Source organism: Sphaerodactylus townsendi, linkage group LG16, assembly GCF_021028975.2.
Source record: "Sphaerodactylus townsendi isolate TG3544 linkage group LG16, MPM_Stown_v2.3, whole genome shotgun sequence".
In the NCBI taxonomy this organism is placed as follows: Eukaryota; Metazoa; Chordata; class Lepidosauria; order Squamata; family Sphaerodactylidae; genus Sphaerodactylus; species Sphaerodactylus townsendi.
In genome coordinates this window covers 7,845,214-7,871,381 of record NC_059440.1, presented here as the reverse complement: position 1 = coordinate 7,871,381, position 26,168 = coordinate 7,845,214, and the positions used below count along the sequence as shown (strand labels likewise).

Genomic DNA, 26,168 nt, shown 5'->3' with positions numbered 1-26,168 from the left:
CTGGTGAGAACCTGCTGGATCCCACCTATGGACTGGTGTCTTAATAGCACTGAGGTCTGCCTAAGAAGTAAAGTTGCTGTCCACTCAAGTCTCTCAATCCTTTCTCACCACTGAGCTCCCTGCCCCCTGGCCTGTTCAGCTTTCCTTTCCTAGAGTTGCCGGCTTTGTTATGCAATACCGTTTGTGCCGTCTTTGGATTCTTCAGTATCAACAGCTGCTAATGAATATTGTTTATTGTGAAGATCTTTGCCGCTTAATCACTGGGAAGGAAAGGGGGAGTCGGAACTCATCCACCCACCCTCCCCACCCAATCAATTGGGGCTGTTTTTGTCAAGACATTCCAAATAGATCTCACCGTTCGAGATTGTCTTGAAATCAGCTAACATGCCTACACGCTTTTCATTTCAGAGAACAAACGTCTATGACGAACTGGCTGGCTGGCTGGCCCGAAGATTTTTGATGCTCTAGGTGCCAAACCCACCACCTCTCCCCTTGGCTCTCCCTGCCCTTCTCCTACACAACGGTGGAAGAAAAGAACCAATTTGTCCCCCCCATCCCTCTGCCCAGTGGTGGGATCCAAAAATTTTAGGAACTGGTTCCCATGGTGGTGGGATTCAAACAGTGGCATAGCGCCAATGGGGCTGGGCGGGGCATGACGGGCGCGTGGCCGGGCATTCTGGGGGCGGGGCATTGCTGGGCGGGGCTGTGCCAAGGAAACGAATGAACGCAGGCGCAGGCTGCCACGCACGCCGGTGCACCTCCTGCTAGACTGCTTCAAGTTCTGCGCGCTACTGCTGAGGAGCAGAGGAGGGGCGTAACTAAGGCAAAAATCACGTGGCAAAATCACCAATTAGTAACCCCCTCTCGGCACACACAAATAATTAGTAACCTACTCTCGGGAACCTGTGAGAACCTGCTGGATCCCAACTCTGCCTCTGCCCCCTACGGGAGAGAAGGGGCAGACTCCCCCCCCCAGGCTTTTCCACCCTCTGCTGCATTCTCAGACTTCTCCTCCTGCCCCCACTGTAGTTCTGTCTCCTCTTGGCGTAAACCCACCTTCGAGATCCACCTTGCAATTTCCCCACAGATGGGAGGTGGGGCAGGAAGCAGCTTTTGTCATTCCGACCCCCCCCCCCCATTTCACGAGGCCTTCCTAGGAACCCACTTTCTCTGCTTCTAACAGTTAGTTGGAATTCCTCACACTCACACCCCAAAAAACCCCACTTGACAGTACTTTCTCCCACCATTCAAAATGATGCAAAACTCTGGCCCCTTCTTTCACGTTCTTGTGTGAAAAAACAGTGGTGGGGGAGTTATTTCTTTGGTTTTTGCTGCTCCGTGTGGCACGTGGAGCGGTAAAATGGGGAAATAAAAACCCAGCACCGTTTCAGTACAGGAAAACTTGAGGGTAGGTTGTGCCAGGCACCCATTCCCCACAGCGGCTGTGTGACCGTAGGAACTTGAGCTGGGTCCAGGAAATCTGGACCTGACTCTTTAAAACCCTAAACCAGCGGTGGCGAACCTATGGCACGGGTGCCAGAGGTGGCACTCAGAGCCCTCTCTGTGGGCATGCGCAAACAGAGTGCCCCCACACACATCTAGGCTGGCCTGGGCCGCTGGGATTGATTATTAGCATTAAACCTAAGACCTAGTTTTGGGGAAGCAGTGTAGGTAATCCTGTTAAACCCCACTGATTTTCATGCAAAGAACTAAACCGTGATCCTTTACCTGGGAGTAAGCTCAGTTGCTGGCAATGGGGCTTGCTTCTGAGTAAACCCTCCTAGGGTCGTGATTCACCCATTTGAAGCACTGCATGGTTGCTTCAAAGCAAAGCCACTGACTACCACCAAGCTTACTCCCGAGTAATGCGCACCTTGGAGCCAACCGTTTTTTCTAAACTAAAACCTCAGTATTCAGGTTAAATTGCCGCGTTGGCACTTTGCGATAAATAAGTGGGTTTTGGGTTGCAATTTGGGCACTCGGTCTCGCAAAGGTTCGCCATCACTGCCCTAAACGCAGAGCCGTAGCAAGGGGGAAGTGAGCCCGGGGCACGTGTGTGCCCTGCACCCCTGCCACATCCCGCCTGCCCATGCCCTGCCCACACCCCGCCCATGCACAAGCATGCGCCCGGGGCAAGATGCCCCCACGTCTCCTGGGCGCTACGCCACTGCATGAACATGTCGTTTGGGCGCTCATTCCTCCCTTTAAAATGCCACTTTGTGGATTCGGTGTTTTTGTCTCTGGCTGCAGCCGCCACAATCCCATTAAGTTCTGTTTCCCCCTCATTTGCATACACAGGCTTGACACCCCGTTACTCACTCAATTAAGCAAGAATGGAAAGCAGATGAAGAACAGACAAAAGAGAACAGAGAAACGAAACAGGGACTCCCACCCGACAAATTCCACGGCAGGTATAGCGCAGAGAAAGGAAAACCGGGCTGGGGAAAGGGGGCAAAACAATACAGTAGCAAGGCTAAGAGTCACAGCTTCCCAAATTTGGCAAGTCAGACATCAAGCTAGATGACAGAGCAGAAGATCAGCCTCCTGTAGATTATTTTCGTGCAAGTAGGGAGCCCAGAAACAGAGGGAGGACCCGGGATCCAGGCTGTGTTCTCCATAACGTGTGAATTGGATTTTTTTTCCTGATTAAATGGCTTAAATGACTAGGAATAATGTTGGACTTTGTCAGTGCACATTTTCAACTGACATCCAGTGGGGCACAGCGATAGAACTGTTGGACTAGAATCTGGGAGCGCCACGCACAAATCCCCACTCACTTTCCGGACAAGCCTTTTAAAACGTTTTGGAGCAGGAAATAAAACGTTTTCTCAATGGAGTTCCACATTGTTTCCCTCCCCCCCTTTGGTTCTGAAAATGTTTTATTTCCGACCTCAAAACGTTTTCAGTGAATCTCCTTTAAAAACTATTCTTTTGTCTGAAACGTTTTCAAAACAGCTTCGTCGGTGTGCGACCACTTTAAGACATTTTTCCATGTCTTTCTACCTTCCCTGAACTCCCTCCTCGGTGCCATATTGGGAGGTCGCTCTCCGTCTCCTCGTCTGGCTTTTGAAGCATTTCTGTAACTTTTTTTTAATGGGGGGAGGGAGTAATCTTTGAGGCATCGATGTAGAATCACAGCATGAAGCTGTGAAGCCAAGAAGAAGAAGAAGAAGAAGAAGAAGAAGAAGAAGAAGAAGAAGAAGAAGAAGAAGAAGAAGAAGAAGAAGAAGAAGAAGAGGAGGAGGAGGAGGAGGAGGAGTTTGGATTTATATCCCCTCTTTCTCTCCTGTAGGAGACTCAAAGGGGCTTACAATCTCCTTGCCCTTCCCCCCTCACAACAAACACCCTGTGAGGTAGGTGGGGCTGAGAGAGCTCCGAGAAGCTGTGACTAGCCCAAGGTCACCCAGCTGGCGTGTGTGGGAGTGCACAGGCTAATCTGAATTCCCCAGATACGCCTCCACAGCTCAGGCGGCAGAGCTGGGAATCAAACGCGGTTCCTCCAGATTAGATACACGAGCTCTTAACCTCCTAACTAACAATGGAAAGCGGGGGGGGTGGGGATTGAAAACAATTTCCAAACAGTTTCAGGGATTTCTGCAGAAAGGACCCCTGGACCAGTCACACACTTTCAGCCTTATCTACCTCAAAGGGTTGTTGTGGGGATAACGATGCAAACCACTTCAGGTCCCAAAGGGGAACCAGAAAATCAGGGTATAAATTCCCAATGGGAATCAGGAATTCAGGGTATAAATTAACTAAATAAATTGGCAACTGATTCAGTATTTCTGGAAACCACCAACGGAAGCAAAAGGCTAACAGTAACGACATTAAAAAAAAACCTACAGAAATTTTAAAAGGGGTAGATTCCTCCCAAATATGCCAGCTCCCCCCACACGTTATACTAAAAGCCATACTCAAATGCTGTGCTTTGGTTAAAACATTTGCTCGCTCATTTCCCTCACCCTCAGTTAGGGTTAGACAAATCTCCCCTTTCAGGATGGCACCATGAGGCGTTTCGTTTTGCTCATTTTTCACGGCTTGGGTTCTCGAGCCGTTTATCTGACACCCTTTTTACACCAAGCCCACTCAACAGATACAAAACGCTGCATAAACTTTATAGGGAAAATTCAGCATGAGGAAATGCAAAAGGGGATTCCAGTGACGCTCTCTGGGTTTGATTCGCACAAGCAAGAAACAAAAATCAAATCGAGTCTTTTTGAAACGGAAAGGATACGATTGCGAAACGCAGTCCTATCCCTTCTCTCAATCGCCTCATCCTAATCACATCTGTAGAGTCCCTTTGCGCCTGCGCACCGAGGGCTAGAAACTTGTGGGATCCTCTCAAAACGACAGCTGAAACCTTTTGAAACGTGCAGGCCGTAAGAAATCCCAAATGGAAAGCTAATGCCTTCTTTTGACGCAGCTACCCAGTTCTGCATTTCTAACAGTAGTCTGGTCGTGCAGAAATCAAGTAGGTGTCGAGACAGAGGTGGGATCCAGCAGGTTCTCACAGGTTCCCGAGAGTAGGTTACTAATTATTTGTGTGTGCCGAGAGGGGGTTACTAATTGGGGATTTTGCCACGTGATTTTTGCCTTAGTTACGCCCCTCCTCTCAGCAGTAGCGTGCAGAACTTGAAGCAGTCTAGCAGGAGGTGCACTGGCGTGCGTGGCAGCCTGCACCTGCGTGCATTCGTTTCCTGCCCAAGGACCGGCGCAGCGGGTGCGTCCTTGCCACAGCCCCACCCAGGAATGCCCCGCCCCCGGAATGCCCCGCCATGCCCCTGTCGTGCCCCGCCCAGCCCCATTGGCGCTACGCCACAGTTTGAATCCCACCACCATGGGAACCTGTTACTAAAATTTTTGGATCCCACCACTGTGTAGAGCAGGGGTCCCCAAACTTTTTAAACAGGGGGCCAGTTCACTGTCCCTCAGACTGTTGGAGGGCCGGACTAAAAAAAACTATGAACAAATTCCTATGCACAAATGATTGTAAAATGTTTGATTTCACCTTTCAGCCTTTCTGTCATGGTCTATTTTTAGAACAGTAACCAAAGTATGTCAAGTACAGGGTGGGCTCCAAATATTGTTGGGGAGGCTGTGGAATACCTTCCCCTGTAAAAAAAAAAGCAGAACTTTTCCAATGAAGCATTCCATCTAACCCAGGATCAGGTATCTTCCTGGGTTCTTTCCTCCCTAGCAGCCAGCGAGCGATTCGCCAGCCTGGCTGATGCCAATGGGAGTGAGGCGGAACAGAAAGCCTGAGAGCAACACATGGAGTAGCCGAGAGGGAAGGGCGGAGCAGGCGTTGCCACATGTAAGGTTTCCAACTCTGGGTCAGAAAATGCATGGAGATTTGGGGGTGCCATCATGTAACTGCAATCAACAGCTGTTGGGGCCAGTTCCTCCTCTCCCTCGAGCCCCCACTGCACATGAATGGAGCCATCGCTGCCATGCCTGGCGGGCCGGATAAATGCCTTCAGGGGGCCACATTTGGCCCCCGGGCCGTAGTTTGGGGACCCCTGGTGTAGAGACATAGCTACCTCAGGGTGGGGTGGGGATAAATGCCCTGGGTGGGCCCCCGTTCAGTCACATGGGGGAGGAAAATCGTCTCCCACACCCCTCCCCTTTTCCCCCTCAGCCGGCCCTGCCAGGCTGCTCCTTCAGGCGGTGGAGGCTGAAGGAGCGGGCTAGTGGGAGCGCCACAGGATCCCCCTTGGCCCAGCCCCATCACACGCTGTGAGGTTCGGCGGAGGCCACAGCCGGGCACCCCTCGGACCTGCCCCTCCAGGCCCTACCAGGCTGCTCGGGACCGCCACTGGCTCAGGTAAGTGGAGGGCGCATGGCGTATCTACCATGGGACACGGGGGGCTCCATTTTGCCCCCAGGGCGCCATTTCACCCCACTACGCCTCTGAGTAGGTGAACTGCTAACCAGCCAGCTGTCCGTCTCCAATACTGGAGCGAGGCTGGCCTACCCCTGCTCTTAAGGGCAGAGGAGAAGAGAAAAGAAAGTTGGCAACCTTCAGATTGAACTGGTCTAGCCACTTCACGCACGCCTGGAAAAACGTGGCAGGGAGCCACCGAGTCCAGCTTCCCTTCGCTTCCCTGGAGCCTCCCGTGACCTCACCAAAGCAGCTCCTATGTCTAAAAATATCTCCCCACTGATGCTAGTTTCTCGGCCCTAGATCCGGGACCTGGAATTGCCAGTTCCAATTTGGGAAATTCCTGGGGACTTCAGGGCAGAGTTTGGAGAGGGGAAGGAACTCTGTGGAGATGTGATGAAGAAGAAGAAGAAGAAGAAGAAGAAGAAGAAGAAGAAGAAGAAGAAGAAGAAGAAGAAGAAGAAGAAGAAGAAGAAGAAGAAGAAGAGGAGGAGGAGGAGGAGGAGGAGGAAGAGGAAGAGGAGGAGGAGGAGGAGGAGTTTGGATTTATATCCCCCCTTTCTCTCCTGCAGGAGACTCAAAGGGGCTGACAATCTCCTTGCCCTTCCCCCCTCACAACAAACACCCTGTGAGGTAGGTGGGGCTGAGAGAGCTCCGAGAAGCTGTGACTAGCCCAAGGTCACCCAGCTGGCATGTGTGGGAGTGCCCAGGCTAATTTGAATTCCCTAGATAAGCCTCCACAGCTCAGGTGGCAGAGCGGGGAATCAAACCCGGTTCCTCCAGATTAGATACATGAGCTCTTAACCTCCTACGCCACTGCTGCTCCTGCCACTGCTGCTCCTGCGTGATGGCACGCAGGCCCCCTTCCAAAGCCGCCTTTACTCCAGGGGAAATTATCCTGGAGATAAATTGTAATTTCAGTAGAATTCTAACCCCCCAGCGGCAGGTTGGCCTTCTCACTGGCCTTCTGGGAGGTGGGGGGGCGGGCAGTATTAATGGACACAGACTGATGCAGTATTAAAGGACACAGACCTCTCCTTGTAAGAAAACCTCACCAAAACAGCAGGCTACACACTACATGCCGTTTCATTCCCCATGGACCTCCTGCTAATTCACTCCCCTTCTGTCTCTCAGATATCCCTTTCCCTTTGATCTGCAGCGGGGGGGGGGGGGGGGTTTCATTTTCCTACACAGCTGAAATTAACCCTGGGGACCTGCTTGCAGGGGGAGGAAAGTTATTTTTCTCTGACATCCAAAAACCCCTGGGTAAAGTTCAGAAAGGATGATATTGCCCCCCCCCTTTTTTAAAATTGATTTTTAAAGCCACAAGCTCTTTACCTAGACCAGTGATGGCGAACCTTTTCGAGACCGGGTGCCCGAATTGCAACCCAAAACCCATTTATTTATCGCAAACACGGCAATTTAACCCAAATACTGAGGTTTTAGTTGAGAAAAAACGGTTGGCTCCGAGGCGTGCGTTACTCGGGAGTAAGCTTGGGGGTAGTCGGTGGCTTTGCGTTGAAGCAACCGTGCAACTCTTCCAACGGGTGAATCACGACCCTAGGAGGGTTTACTCAGAAGCAGGCCCCATTGCCAGCAACCGAGCTTACTCCCAGGTCAAGGATCGTGCTATAGTTCTTCACATGAAAACCAGTGGGGTTTAACAGGGTTACCTGCACTGCTTCCCCAAAATTAGGTTTAATGCTAATAATCGAGCCCAGCAGCCCAGGCCAGCCTAGATGTCGGGGGGGGGGGGGCTCTGTTTGCGCGTGCCCACAGAGAGGGCTCTGAGTGCCACCTCTGGCACCCGTGCCATAGGTTCGCCACCACTGACCTAGACTGTGATGTTGAAAATGCAAGGGCCGAGCCTGTAGCAGTTGGCCTTTGGAGGCACGCCCCTAGCGAAAATATGGAGCACACCTTCCTGCTCAATTCATGTCTTTGGGGTCATCCTGCATACATAAGTCTAATCCAGTGGTGGCGAACCTATGTCACTCCAGATGTTCATGGACTACAATTCCCACCAGGAATGGAATAAGAGGAGAAGAACTATGTGTTTCCACAAAAAAACCCCCTGCAACCTGCTGAAATAGCTACTTTCAAACCCCCCCCCCCCCCATCTCAAAACCAGTGGATATTTGGAGACACTCCAGAAAAGGGTTACCAGGTTAAAACTTTCGATGACAACTGTCTGGCATATTGAGACTCTTTTTCTCGCCACCAGAAAGTCATCATCCCTTCCCACACAATCTGCTTGCTCTGAATACACTGCAAAAGGAGGTAACCTTCACACTGCGTGCATGCGTGCGTGTGTCACATTTTTGAATACTCTTCCGCATTTAAGAAACTCCCTGCAGGGAAAAGTCTAACTTATCAGGGAGAAGGGTTCTGACTCAGCCTGTACCTTGCCCTAATGTTTTCTACTTTCAGGGAGGGTTTTCTTGTTAATGCAGAAGAAAATATCAAAGAAGAGAAGAGAATATCAAAATTTGACATATAATGCAATCTATTTTCTCAAGTTTTTACAATCTCATCCTGTTTTATGAGCAGATCGGGCTGCAGGGAGTAGCTGTGGTTACCACCCAGAAAATCCCCAATCTGCTCTGGGAAAGTACACATTTTGTTAAAAAACATATATAGCTACAAGCTAAGGCTGCCAGGGGTAATGGTGCAGAATAAATTACCTCTAGCTCTGGCTGTAGATGAACTGGGGGAAATCCTTACCCTAACCCTGGTCAATTACTCCTTACCCTAGTCAATTACTCACTGGGTGATTGTCTCTGGTAAATTCCTGCCATTATTACTGTCTCACAAACTGGCAGGGAATAAAGTTTATTTACTGAGAACAATTTTATGCCATTTCTCCAGAACCTGCCCGAGGCAACTTATAAAATAATAATAATAACAACGAATCATTTAAAGATACTAATAAATACATTAAAGCCGCGCATTAAAGAAGGTCCCTGCCCAGCTAAAAAAAATAGACCATAAAACAGACCACAGATAAAAACAACAGATCCCAGGCTAAAATAGGGTTTTACCCAAATCAACTCCTTGGTTAAAAGCCTGGAGGAACAGAAACGTTTTGGCCTGGCGTTTGAAAAAAACGAGGTGGATGTCATGCAAGGCTTTAGGGGAGGGAATTCCACAAGTGAGGAGCCACTACTGAAAAAGCCCTGTCTCTGTTTGCTCCTGCTTCACTTCTGAAGGCAGAGATAGAAAAAGCAGGGCTTGTGAGACAGATGTTAACTGGGGGGGGGGGGCTGGACCACATCGGAGGAGGCAGCCCTTCAAGCACCCTTGATATTGCTAACAGTGGTAGCTATCACATGCTTCTACATTACGGGAGGCCAACCTATGGTGCTCCAGATGTTCATAGCCTACAATTCCCATCAGCCCCTGCCAGCATGACCAATTGGAGCACCCTAGGTTGGCCACCCCTGCCCTACATCACCCTCTTCATTGGGAGACAGAGTAGTGTAGCAGTTAAAGTGACAGACTGTGATCTGGGAAACCCAGGTTCCGTTCCCCACCGTGCCATGAAAACTTGCTTTGTGACCTTGGGCCAGTCCTATGCTCTCAGCCTAACCTACCTCACAAGGCTGTTGTGAGGATAAAATTGAGGAGTGAAGAATTATGTAAGCCACTTTGGCTCCCTGCTGGAGAGAAAGGTGGGATATAAATAGATTACATCAATGGCCAGTTGTTGGGTCCCAGAATGTATCAGTTGATTCTTTCGACAGCCACCATTTCTGGAACTTTTCTTTGTAGAGTCACAGGTGTTGTGGCCCATGCACACATACGAACCACCACTTGTGACTGCTGCTGTTAAAATAGCTACATCTCTTGCTAGCTGCCACACCCGAACTGACCACAGAACTACAGAGGCATGCCATGATGGCTCTGGAATGAGGCCATCTCACGTTCTACCAGAACATTTACCAAGACCCTGGAGAGGCAAGGAAGACAAATTAGTCCTCATTTCCCCTAGAACCAGAATGGTCCATTCCGCACAACCCAAACTAAACTTTTTGAGGCAGAAAATAAAACGCTTCCTCCATGGCCGTCGCACGACATTTTTAGCCCAAAATGTTTTCTTTCCAGCCTCAATTATTGGCATGCTGTTCTTCAGCAATCCCTTTCCGAAAGCATTTTGAAGACGTTTTCACTTGCTGTGTGATCTCCGTAAGATGTTTCCCGTGCCTCCCGGATTTCCTTGTTGGTGCCATTTTCGGAGCTCACACTGGTCCTCACGCTGTATTTCCATCCGTTTCTTTAAAAATTGGGGGAGGGGGGTTGTGTCTTCAAAGTTACAAAGACACGGCCCCTAGAGAATCACAGCATGAGGTTTTGAAGTCTCATAGCATCATATCCACAGAGGGGTGTTTTTTTTTTTAAAAAAAATGGAACAACCACAAAATGGTAATCATTTTGGGGGGATGAGTGCAAACAAAAGGGGGCCGGGGGGGGGACACTGAAAACAGTTTGCAAACGTTTTCAAAACGTTTTCAATGACTCGTGCGGAATGGACCAATGGCTCACTTTACCTTTTGCACCCACAAACAAATGCCACAACGTAGCAGGATTTCCACTCAGAACTTCAAATGGTATTTTTTAAAATCCTTTTTCTTTAGTACGCAGCTCATTGCAGAACATAGAGGCAAGTCCAGTTTTTCTCAGCATAAAGTAGCGGGTGAAGGATCAGTGTACAACCGGCAATTGTCTTCCAGAAGGCTCATTTTCTCTCTGGAATCCCGGGAAGAAAACAAGAATCCATTCAAGGCAAGTGACCTCTACCTATGGCCAGGTTACCCTAACTGTACATAACTGCTCACCAGTGTGGTTTCCTTGAACAAATCTTTGCCTCTGCATTTCCTCAAGAAAGAGAACAAGGCGGTAAAGCTCTGAGGTGGTAGCAGGGGTTTGAAATTCTGGGTAGGGACCGCATTTTGGAACTTAGCGTGTAAAAAATAATGATCAGATCTCCTATCCTTTCTCCATGTCCGACGAACGCAAAGAAATGTACAAATGCTGGGAAAACGGCTGGCCCCACGTTGCCGACATATCATGCCCAAGAGGAAACGGAGCTTCGTGTTGTGACGGCATGCGAGCAGGCAGCCGTGCGCCTCCCTCAAGAAGCACAATCAGGCCAGAGTTATCCATAATCTGGTCACATCCAGATTAGAGCAGCACAGTGCGCACTCCATACGGTTACCTTTCAAAAACAAACCGGTTCAAAATACAGCGGTTAGGCGGCTGACGGTTATCAATCGCTGGGAGCCTGTTTTGCCAATTTAAATTTTTTTTGTTGCTCTTGCTACCAGTTTGCTTTGGAATACAAATCAAAACGTTGGTTTTGACCTTTAAAGCTCTAAATGGCTTCAGGGACCAGGAGACTTGATTGACTGCCTCTTATATTTATTTACTTATTTGCTTGCTTGAGTTAGACCTTACGTTTCCAGCAGTCATCTCCGCAAACGGCTGCTGCTCTGGGTGACCTGGCCTGTGGATCCAAGACGGGTGAACTGCAGATTTCTGGGAGCCATCGTAATTCCTCTCCCCTCCCCCACGTAGCAGCTATCTAGAGAGAGCAGAGTGCAACTTTCCAACATTCCTCTGAGATGAAGAAGAAGAAGAAGAAGAAGAAGAAGAAGAAGAAGAAGAAGAAGAAGAAGAAGAAGAAGAAGAAGAAGAAGAAGAAGAAGAAGAAGAAGAAGAAGAGAAGAAGAGGAGGAGGAGGAGGAGGAGGAGGAGGAGGAGTTTGGATTTATACCCCCCTCTCTCATGTAAGGAGACTCAAGGTAGCCTACAAGCTCCTTTCCCTTCCTCTCCCCTTGTAAGTGGGGCTGAGAGAGTTCTGAGAGAACTGTGACTAGTCCAAGGCTACCCAGCAGGAATGTAAGAGTACGGAAGTGCATCTGGTTCACCAGATAAGCCTCCGCTACTCAGATGGAGGAGTAGGGAATCAAACCCAGTTCTCCAGATTAGAATCCGCCTGCTCTTAACCACTACACCACATTGGCTCAGTCATAGGGGGCCAAGGCGTGGCCCTTAACAAGGAAATGGGAGACCAGCCCTCCATCTCCAGCTGAGGAAAGGCCCTTTGCAGAGCTGTCTATAGGAGCTGGTATCTGACACTGGCCCTGGGTGAGCAGAAGAGAGAGGGTCTTCTCAGCGGTGGCACCTCAGTCTTGGAATTCTCTCCCCAAAACCACTTGCCTGGTGCCTGGTAAAAAAAAATCCTCCCAGGTTTCCACTAATTGCTCCCTTGCCTGTTTCTGCTCTCCAAGCATTTCTGAACAACTGGAATTTATCTGGGGTATATTTTATCAAATTGGTTTTGCAGTGCTCTGGTTTCACACCTGTTCTTATTTTTATCCCCTTGCATCATGCTTTGAAGCCAAATTGGGACTGGACCACTTAGGAACGGATGCTCTGTCAATATTTTTAATCATTGGGTGACAGGAGGTATCTCAGGGAATGCAAATGCTCTAGATTCATCTGTTAAATATTCAGAAAGACTGAAAGGCCGGTGGTCCCAATATCTGACCCTGAACAGAAAGGGGTCTTTCCAGTCCTTCACCTGACACCTTCCATTTGCAGAGCACCGGCTCTCTCACTGAAGAAGAAGAAGGAGAAGGAGAAGGAGAAGGAGAAGGAGAAGAAGAAGAAGAGGAGGAGTAGGAGTAGGGGGAGGAGGAGGAGGAGTTTGGATTTATATCCCCCTTTCTCTTCTGCAGGAGACTCAAGGGAGCTTACAAACTCCTTGCCCTTCCCCCCTCACAACAAACACCCTGTGAGGTAGGTGGGGCTGAGAGAGCTCCGAAGAACTGTGACTAGCCCAAGGTCACCCAGCTGGCATGTGTGGGAGTGCACAGGCTGATCTGAATTCCCCAGATAAGCCTCCACAGCTCAAGCGGCAGAGCGGGGAATCAAGCCCGGTCCCTCCAGATTAGAATGCACCTGCTCTTAACCACTATGCCACTGCTGCTGGATATCTCACCCCTCCCCAAAAATGGATTACTTCAATCAAAACAGTCCCCAGAAGAGCCCTGCAAAGTTGCTCCTAATCATCCCATTTAAGAAATGGGGGGGAAAATGAGACTGAGGACCAAACATGTGACACAGATCAATGCAGAGGTTTCCCCAGCTTGAAGTGCAGTCAAATGCAACAGCAAGGAAATAATGTTCCCAAACACGCTGGGGCTGGCTTGACTTGGGAGCGTGGCAAAGGGAGGGACTTCCGCCTTCTCTCCGGAGTTGTTTTCTCCAGCCGAAACAGCCACGAGTGGAGCCTTTCGCCCTACTGCAGGCTGCTCCCCCCCGCCCACTGCTACATTACCTTGGGGAAAAGCACAGCACGGAAGGTTGGAGCTTCTCTTTTGCCCCTGCTGTTCTCCAGACCTGAATTGAGCCCCAGAACATTTGAGAACTTTAGTTCATGGATGTTATAGGTGACTGCAAGTCATGTCGAGGCCTCCACGGATTCTGTGGGTGTCATATCAATCATTCTAGCTCACAGGTGTCAAACTCGCGGCCCTCCAGATGTTATAGACTACAGTTCCCATCATCCACTGCCAGCATCATGCTGGCAGTGGATGATGGGAACTGTAGTCCATAACATCTGGAGGGCCGCAAGTTTGACACCTATGTTCTAGCTGAATCGTGAGTTCCTGGGCCAAGGCTGACCAAGGAAGACCACAGTGAGCCGATGTTGGAATCCAGATGTTCCTGACATTCTACCCACTGAGCCACACTGCCCTTGCTTCTTCTTTCCTAGTTGGGTGCCAAAACCCATTGCAAAAGGATCATGAGATTTGGAACACCCACATCAATCGGGGGGGGTTTGCTGGAAAGGGGTTAAAAACTGGCAGTGCAGAAGAACTATCATAGACTGGTTGTTGTGGGTTTTCCGGGATGCGCGGCCGTGGTCTGGTAGATATTGTTCCTAACGTTTCACCTGCATCTGTAGCTGGCATCTTCAGAGGTGTATCATAGAGAAAAGTCACAGAGAGAAGTCACAGTCACAGATCTGTGCTGGCATCTTCAGAGGTGTATCACAGAGAGAAGTCACAGACTTCCCTCTGTGATACACCTCTGAAGATGCCAGCCACAAATGCAGGCGAAACGTTAGGAGCAAGCTCTACCGGACCACGGCCTCGCAGCCCGGAAAACCCGTAACAATCAGTTGAATCCGGCCGTGCAAGCCTTCGACAACACAACCGCCACAGATTTCCCTTCTCCCCAACGTGCGTTAATACAACTGGTGGAGCTTCCCCTTCGCTCCAAGCCAGGGAAGGCATTGCCGGTTGAATTTCTGCCCATCAAGCAGTGGTAGAAGGCAGCTGGGCAGCACTAAAAGGGAGACAGCAGCCCTCGCCCGCAGAGCTTTTCAAACCCTGTCAACAACAGCAGAGATGTCATTTTTCCCTCCCCAGAGCGGCCTACCGGAGCCAATACATTGGTCCTGCCTCACCTTTCTCTCCTCCAAACCAGACTCCAAGCCTGGGATCCTATCCTGAAAAGCGTTGCCTTCTCTATTTCTGGGAATGCGAGTTCTTTCCTGAACTTAAGAGAAACCGGCTAGTCTTTCGGGGTGTTTTGAAAAAGGGCTCGGCGTTTCAAAACAGGCAAAACGGGGTTAGATGGAGTTGTGCCTCAATTCCCCGAACGGTAAAACTGTTGCTTTGTAAACCTCCCGGAGCGCTCTGCTGACTAGCTAAGCCACCCCTTTGTCGGGAATCTGGATCCCCACCCACCCCGGGAGTGATGTTCTGCATCCTTGCAGGAGTCTTTTCAGGAAGGAGGAAGATTTGGAAGGGGGGGGGGGTGGAACATTGAGACACCTGGCCAGGATTTCTGCTTAAAGCACCTATGGAGAATCCTGACACGCAAGCTTAATTGACCGGCTTTCCGATGGGAAGATGCCCCTCCTCAAAAGAAAGACCCCCCTCGCCCAAAACCCCAGTGGGCCCAGGCGGTATGCATGCTCCCTGTCCTGCCGCCTTCACAACAGAGACGCCCAAAGCAACCGGTGGCAGTGTGCACTAGTGTATCAGTAAAAGGGGAGGGGGCTGCCGGAGGAGGTCTCCCCTTGTTTATCTGCCTCAGGAGGGAGAACCGGACTCCTGCTGTACCGGAGGGTTTACAGCTGCAGCGGCGGCCGCAGCCCATCCCACCCAAGGTGGTCGACCGCGAAGCAGTGACATTGAGAAACAGAGACAGAGGGGACGCGGAGGGCAAGCTCGGGGGGCTTAAAGCAATGGCTCAGAGAGGGAGAAAAGGCTTGGTGGGATGTCTCTCACTTCTGCAGGGGGGCTTTCGAGGCAGAGAGGGAAGAGATGAAGAAACTGGAAAACAAAGGCAGTGAGATCTGGCAGGAAAGACGGGCTGGGGGGGCGGACACAGAGCATGGCTTTGGTCGCAGAGCAGTAATCCAACATTCTCGCTGGTTACAATAAAAAAAACAGTGCGCTATGAGGAGAAGAACAAGACCGCGGCCGTTCCCCGTGACTAAGAGTAGGAGAGAAAGGAACTATGTGGGTTTGAAAGCACCGAACGGGGAAATTGTTCTAGCCTGGAACTGGGAGGAAACTGTGGCATTAGTAAGAGAGTCTGAATAAGGAAACAGAATACGGGTCGGATGCCTGCCAGCCCCCGGGAACTCTTCGGAACAGGGTGTCTCTCTCTCTCTGGGTTTGGCAATACTTGTTCTGCCAAATGGAGAGCTGTACGGCACTGTGCGCAAACGGACAAAAATTAACACTTCACAGCGGTGTGCCTGATTTGCGGTGCCCACAACGCTGGGGCTGGCCCACCTGGAATCCTGCTTGTGCAAGACTCACGGAAACCGATAGACGGTTTGCACAGGCACTGTTTTGCACGGCTCACGCTTGCTGCCACAGGGCCGGCTGAGCGGACAAGCCAGCTAACAGGTGGACGACCTTTCCGCATTTCTGCACAAGCTCCCTGGAATTTCACTGCAACCGGTTTTAGAACGGACACGACCAGGGAAGTCTGGACCTGACCGAACTCGGGACCCGAACCGGCGGTGGTCACCCACAACCCCACTCGCGAGGACACCACAAAACTTACTACAGTAAACACGGATTCGTGAGCCGCCGGGCAAGGCCCACGGCTTCCTCCTCCTCTTGGACAGGCCGCTTGGGGGGCGGCTCAACGGGTTCGGTCCCGTATGCCCCGAAGACGTGGTCCACATCTTCATCTTCCTCCCGGGGAGTGTTCTCAGAGGGGCTGACCGTTGCCTGGCTGGTGGACGAACGCAGGCTGTTGCTCCGGCTGACCGTGGCGGGCAGGCCCCGAGGAAACCGGGGGAAGTAATCCGAAATCTGCTTGATTGGTCGGATGGGGCCGGGGCAGACGTCAATCGCCATGTGCTCTTGGATGCTGATGGTCGTTTTCTCTCCTTTTCGGAGTGTCATGCATACAGCTCTCGACGGGATGCCCTACCAGAGAATCGCCGGACGGACGGACGGAGCAGGGTGGGCAGGGAGCCCTCACAGTGACCCCTGCGACCAAGCCAAGGCAGGCCGGCCGGCCCAGAGAGGGAAGGCGAGAGAGTTCCCACTGCGTGGCTCACATCGCCCTGCGAAGCGCAAGCGATCTGTACATGCTGTTGGTTGTTTTGCCGGCACTGCCTGTGAATCTGGAGAGAGAGAGAGAGAGAGAGAGAGAGAGAAACGACACAGCTAAGAGGCAGGGGGGTGGGCAGTCGGGTGATGTCACCAGCTAGCAACAAAGCCATCCAGAAGCAGCGAAGGAATTAAAAGGCTGGGGCAGGTGGACGGCAGCCGAGCAAGGCGCGGTGGCCACACAGAGATCAGGTCACTGCCGGAAGGCTCACGGAGGTCTCTGGACCCGTCTCTTCACTGCACGCCGCACAATCGCTGCGGAGGGGTTTTACCTGTGATGGACAACTGGCCGGTTTTCAATTAATCTCGCTCGCTCGCTTCTCTCCCTCTCACTCCTTCCACTCTCTGGTCATTTTTTAACCACATCCTTCAGTAATTAAGACACCCCCCTCTCCTCCCCAGATCCAGCCCTCAAGTCCAGCATCCCAGTTGCAAGAATAGCCCAGTCGGGCGTCTCCAGAAAGCCCAGAAGCTAGACCCAAAAGCACCTGTCGTCTCTCATCATCTATCCCTGGTGCTTGGGATGTAAAAGTACGCTGCCTCTGAACATGGAGGATCCACTAGAATGGTTAATTCTATCAAGAGGGTTTTTTTCTCCCAATCTTGTTTTGCAGCTTCTCTTTTAGAACTGACTTTATTAACTCTGATATGCAGTTCCTATTGTTTTATACGGCAAACCGCCCCGGAAATAACAGGCTGAGAGGCAGGCTGTTTAAATACAAACAAAAGGGAGTTGATATGCTTACCCTCAAAGAATTTATGTAATCCTTGGGGGAAGGAAGTTATCTCGTAGCTGTGAGTTCTACGTGCAAGTTGCACAATTGTGTGACGAAGTTTTCCCTCAGGCCAGCAAATCGTCTGCTTTGGGTGCCTCCAGGTTTTAGGGTTATGGGCAAGGAAAGAAGAAGAAGAAGAGTTTGGATTTATATCCCCCCTTTCTCTCCTGTAAAGAGACCCAAAGGGGCTTACAATCTCCTTTCCCTTCCCCCCCCCCCACAACAACAACCGCCCTGTGAGGTAGGTGGGGCTGAGAGAGCTCCGAAGAACTGTGACTAGCTCAAGGTCACCCAGCTGGCGTGTGTGGGAGTGAACAAGCTAATCTAGTTCCCCAGATAAGCCTCCACAGCTCAAGTGGCAGAGCGGGGGAATCAAATCCAGTTCTCCAGATTAGAGTGCACCTGCTCTTAACCACGACACCACGCTGGCTCTCTGCAGCCTCTGTTGCATGTAGTCCCGCCAACCAAAAGCCTCAGACCCTGTAGCCTGTCCTCGTGGTTGCCCTGACCTTCCCAGTGACCCTTTTCAGCACCGTTCCGCCCAGCATGGTTTCCATCAGACCTGTTCGCATTTCTGACTCAGAACTCTCCCTCTGACAGATGTTGACTCAATAGGTCCATTTCTCTTGCTCTCAGGCAACTAAAATGATCCCATCCTGGGCTTTAGAAGCTGTCTCTGAAAACAGGGGGGGGGGGGTTTGCAGCAGGCCCCCATTCATTAGCCCACTAAACTGCCCTGCCTGTGGGGGAAGGAGGCCAGAACAGCACTCTGCCCATGGTTGAGAGGGCCAGATGGTGTTGTGGTTAAGGTGTCAGACTAGGACTTGGGAAACTGAGGTTCGAATCCCCACGCTGCTGTGGAAACTTGCTGGGTCAGCCAAACCCTCTTAGCCCTGACCCTGGCTAGTATTTGGACGTGACCCAAAGGAATACCAGCGTCATGACACAGAGGCAGGCAAGAGCAAACTATCTCCGAACCATTCCCCTCTTGAAAACTCTACAGCAGGGGTGTCCAACTCTGGTGCCCCAAATGTTCATGGACTACAATTGGCCGTGCTGGCAGGGGCTGATGGGAATTGTAGTGCATGAACATCTGGGGTGCCAGAGTTGGACACCCCTGTTCTACAGGGTCGCCATATGTTAACAGAGATTTGATAGCAATTAGATAGATAGATAGATAGATAGATAGATAGATAGATAGATAGATAGATAGATAGATAGATAGATAGATAGATAGATAGATAGATAGATAGATAGATAGATAGATAGATAGATAGATAGATAGATAGATAGATAGATAGATAGATAGATAGATAGATAGATAGATAGATAGATAGATAGATAGATAGATGGATGGATGGATGGATGGATGGATGGATGGATGGATGGATGGATGGATGGATGGATGGATGGATGGATGGATGGATGGATGGATGGATGGATGGATGGATGGATGGATGGATGGATGGGTGGGTGGGTGGGTGGGTGGGTAGACACACATTCACTTATACACACACACACACACACACACACACATATATATTTCATGCCCATCAGCACAGCTTTTCCTCAGACCTCACTACACTTCCTCCAAGGAGTAAACCCCTCTGTGTGAATCTGCAGCTATTATGAATGTTTCCTCTTCAGACAGCAACTGGCTGTTCTCTCCCTGTTGGGATGCTGAAGGCAGCCTTCCGCCTCACCTGTCAAAACAGAACCAGGAGACAAAGTAAAGAGGGACAAGCCGGCCCTTACTCTCCCAGGTCCTGTTCTCTCCTGCAAAGGCAGCTGGACCAACTCCTGATAAGAGACAAAAAGCAGCAGATTCCGGTCGGAATTCACACTTAGGTCAAGCACTGGGAATTGGACTTGACTACGTCTGCTGAGGAGTCAAATGGAAGCTATTAGCAAGAACTGGTACCACAAATACGGAGGCTTTGCTAGCCAAATGTACACGCACACTTTGAATGGCATTATTTTTGAAACGTAAATTAAAGCCGAGGCTAGTTTGGCAGTTTTTGCTAGATGTAGGAGAAGAAGAAGAGGAAGAAGAGTTTGGATTTATATCTCCCCTTTCTGTCCTGTAGAGACTCAAAGGGGCTTACAATCTCCTTGCCCTTCCCCCCTCACAACAAACACCCTGTGAGATAGGTGGGCTGAGAGAGCTCCGAGAAGCTGTGACTAGCCCAAGGTCACCCAGCTGGCGTGTGTGGGAGTGCACAGGCTAATCTGAATTCCCCAGATAAGCCTCCACAGCTCCAGGGCGGCAGGAGGACGGGGAATCGAACCCGGTTCCTCCAGAGATTAGATACACGAGCTCTTAACCTCCTACGCCACTGCTGCTCCCAGATTTTGCCGTTCAACAGAAGCCAGATTTTGCCATTCACCACGGACACACACAGACGAACGCCCAGCGCTGAGCTGAAAAGGATGCTGCGCCTTCATTCTCAACTCTGGTTTCCCAGCCCAATAGATTTCTAGTGTGGCCTCATCTTTCCAATTAAAACGCTTCACGGCCTGAACCCCCATCTCACTCGCGACTCCATCGCTGCCCCCAAGTTCTTTGCTCCTCCTGAGATACAGTTGCCAATTCTGGCTCAGGAAATTATTGGATTTTTTTTGGGGGGGGGGGATTTGGGGAAGAGCACCTCCCTCAGATGCCGCACCCCCAAAATCTCCAAGCTGGGGATGAGATCACCCTATAAAACTGCAATTTCCTCCAGAGCATAGGTATCAAACTCGCGGCCCTCCAGATGTTATGGACTACAGTTCCCATCACCCCTGCCAGCATCATGCTGGCAGGGGATGATGGGAACTGTAGTCCATAACATCTGGAGGGCCGCAAGTTTGACACCTATGCTCCAGAGGAACATATCTCTGTAAACTGGGGATCACTTACAAACCCCGGAAAGCTGCAGGGCCCTCCTCCTGTCTTAAAACATACCAAGGACTTCTGCTGTCTCCTTGCCCTGCCCACCCCGCTTCACTGGGCCCAACACAGACCTGTTCCCTCGCCCAGCCGGTTCACACATGCAGGACGCGAGGCGGCTGGGCAGACTGCAGCGCTACGTTCAGACTGCAGGTGGTAGAGTCCACCTTTGAATCTTCTTCCACGTTAAAATCTCTCTGCAAGCAGGCAAGTGGAACCGTCTCTCCTTCACTTGCTGTGCTGGGCTTTTGCTTGCAAACAGCTCTGAGCAGAATAGCCCTGCGAACGAACGAACACACACACACACACACACACACACACACCCAGTTCAGGTGCCTCATCCCCTGTGGAGGAGCCCATTTTTCCCTACCTAGGAGCAGCAGTGGCGTAGGAGGTTAAGAGCAGGTGCATTCTAATCTGGAGGAACCGGGTTTGATTCCCCACTCTGCTGCCTGAGCTGTGGAGGCTTCTCTGGGGAATTCAGATTAGCCTGTGCATTCCCACACACGCCAGCTGGGTGACCTTGGGCTAGTCACAGCTTCTCAGAGCTCTCTCAGCCCCACCCACCCCACAGGGTGTTTGTTGTGAGGGGGGAAGGGCAAGGAGATTGTAAGCCCCTTTGAGTCTCCTGCAGGAGAGAAAGGGGGGATATAAATCCAAAACTCCTCTTCACCCTTCTCTCTCTACCTTGCCAGAGATGAGGCAACACACCAGAACTGCGAAATTTATCTCAAAGTGTGATTGGAGATAAGACTTCATCCTGTCTTGCCTTGTGTAGAAGAAGAAGAGTTGGGATTTATATCCCCACTTTCTCTCCTGTAAGGAGACTCAGGGTTACAAACTTGTTTCCCTTCCCCTCCTCACAACAAACACCCTGTGAGGTGGGTGGGAAAGAGAGCTCCAAAGAACCGTGACCAGCCCAAGGTCACCCAGCTGGCGTGTGCTGGAGTGCACAAGCTAATCTAGTTCCCCAGATAAACCTCCACAGCTCAAGTGGCAGAGCGGGGAATCAAACCCGGTTCTCCAGATTAGAGTGCACCTGCTCTTAACCACTACACTATGTAGTCAAGACCTTGTTTTAAAAACCCCCACGAATTTGGGCCCGGACATCCTCTTTGGCATGAAATGTAAGCTCCTAGGGGCTGGGACCATTCTCCGCTGATTTTGCTCCATTACAACCCCCATCGCTGTCTCTTGGCTCTTCTAAGGAAATGTACACTTTTCCCCATTTGTTTGTTCATGTCATTGCGACCCAAAGTTAGTAAGTATGATGAAAAACAGAGCGCTCTCTCTCTCCTCCCCCTCTTTCTTGGGTGTGCAAGGTGTGTGTGTGTGGAGTTGGCGGGAATCTAGCTGATGGGGAAAATGATTGCTGATTAGTGGGCTTTCAAACAAGGAGAGACCCAGTTATTGGTCGTGCCCTCCAGCTATTCAGAATCCTCTCTTCAGCTAGCTTGTCGCAGCCATTAACAATGAATACTAATTAATGGAAAATCAAAGGCAGTTTGCAATGCAGGTTATACCTAACTGCTGGAAAAGCAACAATTTCCTGGGGAGGGGTGAATCAGGGATGGAGAGATGAGTGGTTCTGAATTGGGGCACAGAGATCAGCACTTTGTGTTAGGTCCCGGACCTTGAAGCAATAAACGGGCTCTGTATTGTTGACCAGTAGTGTTTATTGATAGGCATCGAAGCACCCAGCTTGACCAAGCGTGGTCTGCTGAACCTGGCTTTTGTTATCTCCTTTATTCCAATGTTAGTCCTCCCCTCCCATTTTCCCAAGAAATATGAGAAAGAGTTAGTTTGGAGATAAGGCGCCCCGAGGTCAGCAACAGATAGAAAGCCACCTTGCATCCTTTCCCCATGAGATAATGGAAACAATCCTGGTTCTCGTGAGACCAAAGTGTCAGGGGAAAGCCTAGTTATCTACAAAGCGTGTGAAGCCATAAAGTAAAGATCAAGGAAAGAATGCCCCAGAATGGCAGTGGTAACATATAGTAGGCTGCTGACATATATCTTGTAGCAATTACCTTGACTTAGGAGTGCATCTCAGTCACCTGGATACCACCATGACATTTTGAACTGACAAGAAGACAGTGTGGATGGGAGAAGAAGAAGAAGAAGAAGAAGAAAAAGAAGAAGAAGAAGAGGAGGAGGAGGAGGAGGAGGAGGAGGAGGAGGAGGAGGAGTTTGGATTTATATCCCCCCTTTCTCTCCTGCAGGAGACTCAAAGGGGCTTACAATCTCCTTGCCCTTCCCCACCCCTCACAACAAACACCCTGTGAGGTAGGTGGGGCTGAGAGAGCTCCAAGAAGCTGTGACTAGCCCAAGGTCACCCAGCTGGCGTGTGTGGGAGTGCACAGGCTAATCTGAATTCCCCAGATAAGCCTCCACAGCTGAAAGGCAGAGCTGGGAATCAAACCCGGTTCCTCCAGATTAGATACACGAGCTCTTAACCTCCTACGCCACTGCTGCTTCTACGCCACTGCTGATAGGGAGGAATCCTATCAGTTATCAGCATTAACTAGCTCAGCATAACTAGTGAAAGGGCTATGCTCTTTTCATAATTAGGTCTGATTTTTTATGGACAGAGCTGCAGACAGCAGGCATTCCTAGTACACACGGTCGGACGGCCCCAAACGTAGCCCCTGCTAAAGGATCCAGTAGTGGTGGTGATGTAAAGTATAAAGTCTCAGCTGGATTAATACTCACCCTGTAGGGTTTTCAAGGCAAGAGCTGTTTGAAGGTGGCTTGCCACTTCCTGCCTCTGCACGGGCTGAGAGAGTTCTGAGAGAACTATGATTGGCCAAGGTCATCCAGCAGGCTTCATGTAAACGAGCAGGGAATCGAACGGGTTCTCCAGACTCTGTCCAGAACTCTTAACCACTGCACCACAGTGGCTCCAAACATATTTGCTGCACGTCATTACCCTGTTCTTCTTTTTCCCCCAATACCTCCTACATAACAAATCTGCCTAGCAATAAGTCCATTCGCTGTACAGGAAAAAGTGCGTTCCAGTTCATGGAAGGTACAGCTGGAATATTTGTTGGTGTTACTCTTAAAGGTGCCACATGGCTCTTGTTTGTTTATGTGGATCCAGCCATTGTTGGATGGGACTCTTTAGTGTGGAGAGGAGACGTCTGAGGGGGGATATGATTGAAGTCTATAAAATTATGCATGGGGTAGAAAATGTTGACACAGAGAAATTTTTCTCTCTTTCTCACAATACTAGAACCAGGGGGCATCCATTGAAAATGCTGGGGGGAAGAATTAGGACTAATACAAGGAAACACTTCTTCACACAACGTGTGATTGGTGTTTGGAATATGCTGCCACAGGAGATGGTGACGGCCACTAACCTGGATAGCTTTAAAAGGGGCTTGGACAGATTTATGGAGGAGAAGTCGATCTATGGCTGCCAATCTTGATCCTCCTTGATCTCAGATTGCAAATGCCTTAGCAGACCAGGTGCTCAGAAGCAGCAGCTGCAGAAGGCCATTGCTTTCACATCCTGCATGTGAGCTCCCAAAGGCACCTGGTGGGCCACTGCGAGTAGCAGAGTGCTGGACTAGATGGACTCTGGTCTGATCCAGCAGGCTAGTTCTTATGTTCTTATGTCCAGGATCCAGGCATCAGTTACTCAGTCATTACAAAGCCAAACAGAAACCCATTGGCCTCTTGTGCCACCTGATCATGTGTTCATGTCTCCTTGTGCTTTGGGGCTCTCTGACCCCAAAGTCGAAAACGAAACCAGGAAATCATGCGCACACATTGCTCAGCGCCCAGCGACCGCTGATTGGTTGTCGGCATTTACGTCACGCTCCACAGCGGGAAATTAAGTAAAGATTAGTCCCCCTTTCCTCCCCTCGAGACTGGGAAGAACCGCAGTAAAATAAAAAGTTGTAATTTCCACAAAGTGCGTTTCAAATGCGGAATTGGCGTGGGAGCGGCACTTGGCAGAAACTGAGGGATGAAACCCTTCCGGTCTTTCAGCTTTTATGGAGGCATTCCTGAAACCTGTTTTTTTCGCGTAAGTACCACGCGATTAATTGCCAGTGGGGAATCGACCATGGAGCTGACACACTTGGCCTGAAGGAGCAGCCTGGCGGGGCTGGGCCAAGGGGTGTGCAGCGGGCCTACGGTAGACTGGCAGTGTTGCCCCGGGACCATTTCCCCCCAGTACGCCTCTGCCGCACCATCCCTGAGCCACAAGTGCTCCCAAGAGGTGGTGTTAGGAATTGCAAGTGTCTGTCACAATCCTGACAAGAAAGGGTTAACTGTGTGCATGTTAATTAGCTAGTGAGGTCAGTGTCTTGCGACCAGTTCATTGATTAGTCATTGGGCAGTTAATTCAACATCACCTATGTGATGACAGAGCATGTGGGTCAAAGGTTATAAAAGTTAACTATGGCCCCTTCCGCACACGCAAAATAATGTGTTTTCAAACCACTTTCACAACTGTTTGCAAGTGGATTTTGCCATTCCGCACAGCTTCAAAGAGCACTGAAAGCAGTTTGAAAGTGCATTATTCCGCATGTGCGGAATGAGCCTAAGTCTCTCATCACATGAACCACACACAGGCTGGGAAAGGCCTATGGACAAAACCCACAGCTCCGTTGTCCCCCCTGCTCCTTGGCCAAGCCAGGCCATGTGCCAAAGTGGTGGGAAGGGGGGGGGGGAGTTCTGTGGCTCATCAGCCCTTATTAGGTTAATGCTCTCTAACTGTAATGCCTCACTCTGCATTGAGCTGTCATTGCAGGAGATTAGCCAGCCTAAAGCCCTCTCGCCTTCTCTCCTTCCCACGGCAGACCGGGGGGTGCGGGGCGGGGGGTGTTCATTTGTTCAACATGTTTATATCCTGCTTCTTTCCTGCCACCGACAAAAACACCGAGGCACCAAGGAAGCAACTCCACTACAAAAACACACGGCCAAACAACACAAAACAGCAGCACAACAATAAAGAGCGAATGCCAGCCCCGGGACTAGTTTGCCCTTCCCTTGTGAGACCAGCTGAACACAGAAAGGTTTGGACAGTTTCCGGGAAGGACAGTGAGGAGGAATAACAACGGAGGTCTTCTGAAAACTTCAAAATGGCATGGGGAGCGGGGAGGTTGAAGCCCCTTCTCCATATATGATCTGGAAGTCCCGGGGCCAGGACTGAAAAGGCCTTGTTGCTTTTGTAACCCCCATGCTCAGAATGGGTTGACCCAGTCAGGGGTGGAGACTCAGAGCAGCACAAGGCAGCAGACCTCATGTAGTTGGAGGACTCGGACCTTGGTTGTATAAGCCCTTAACACCTTGTTAAGGTAACTGCAATATTGTTGGGAACTACTGGGAAGGTAGTTGTTTATTTTTGCTATGTTGTAAATGTTGGAGTTTATTGTTTCAGGGTTTCTTTTGTGGTTGTAATGGGTGCGAGTTCTCCTGGAAACCTTCATCATGTTGAATCCTGTTCATCAAGCCCTTGGAGTCCTCAGGAGCCAACCCACTTGCAAAGAAGAATTGGACTTGGCAGTATCAGTAGACTGTAAATATAAGGACTTGAAAATGCAACCTGAACAGGACCTTGAAATGTGATGTTAAATGTTGATGTTATATGTTATGTATTAAGAAAGTAAACCGTTTTGTTTTTAAAATTTGTTGTTGCAAACTCACTCCAAGTTCTGCCCCACAGAACCCACAGTTAGAGGTTACACTTTCAGCAGGGACTAAAGATCCATTTCTCCTCTTTTTAATGTATACAATTAATTTCATATTCTTATGCCGGTTTTTCTTTCCTTATTCAGCTGAACGAACCCTATGTACACAACACTGTATTATTATTGTGCCAGCAAAGGTTCCTTGACTTGACTTGATCCAGCAAGGTGTAGTGGTTAAGAGCAGGTGCGCTCTAATCTGGAGAACCGGGTTTGATTCCCCGCTCTGCCACT

General features: G+C 50.1%; 2 protein-coding genes across 2 annotated transcripts in view; both read right to left on the bottom strand.

Annotated features, from left to right (window-relative positions):
• Nucleotides 1-16,242, bottom strand: part of DOC2B (double C2 domain beta) — a 133,919-nt gene extending 117,677 nt beyond the window's left edge. The window contains exon 1 of the mRNA XM_048519386.1: nt 15,977-16,242. Coding sequence (XP_048375343.1) covers nt 15,977-16,106 — 130 coding nt within the window. The 5' untranslated portion in view covers nt 16,107-16,242. The remainder of the gene's footprint in view (nt 1-15,976) is intronic.
• Nucleotides 16,243-16,276: 34 nt separating this feature from the next.
• RPH3AL (rabphilin 3A like (without C2 domains)) overlaps nt 16,277-26,168 on the bottom strand; it is a 120,484-nt gene continuing 110,592 nt past the window's right edge. Inside the window, exon 7 of the mRNA XM_048519385.1 lies at nt 16,277-16,547. Within this exon, the coding sequence (XP_048375342.1) occupies nt 16,399-16,547 (149 nt within the window). The 3' untranslated portion in view covers nt 16,277-16,398. The remainder of the gene's footprint in view (nt 16,548-26,168) is intronic.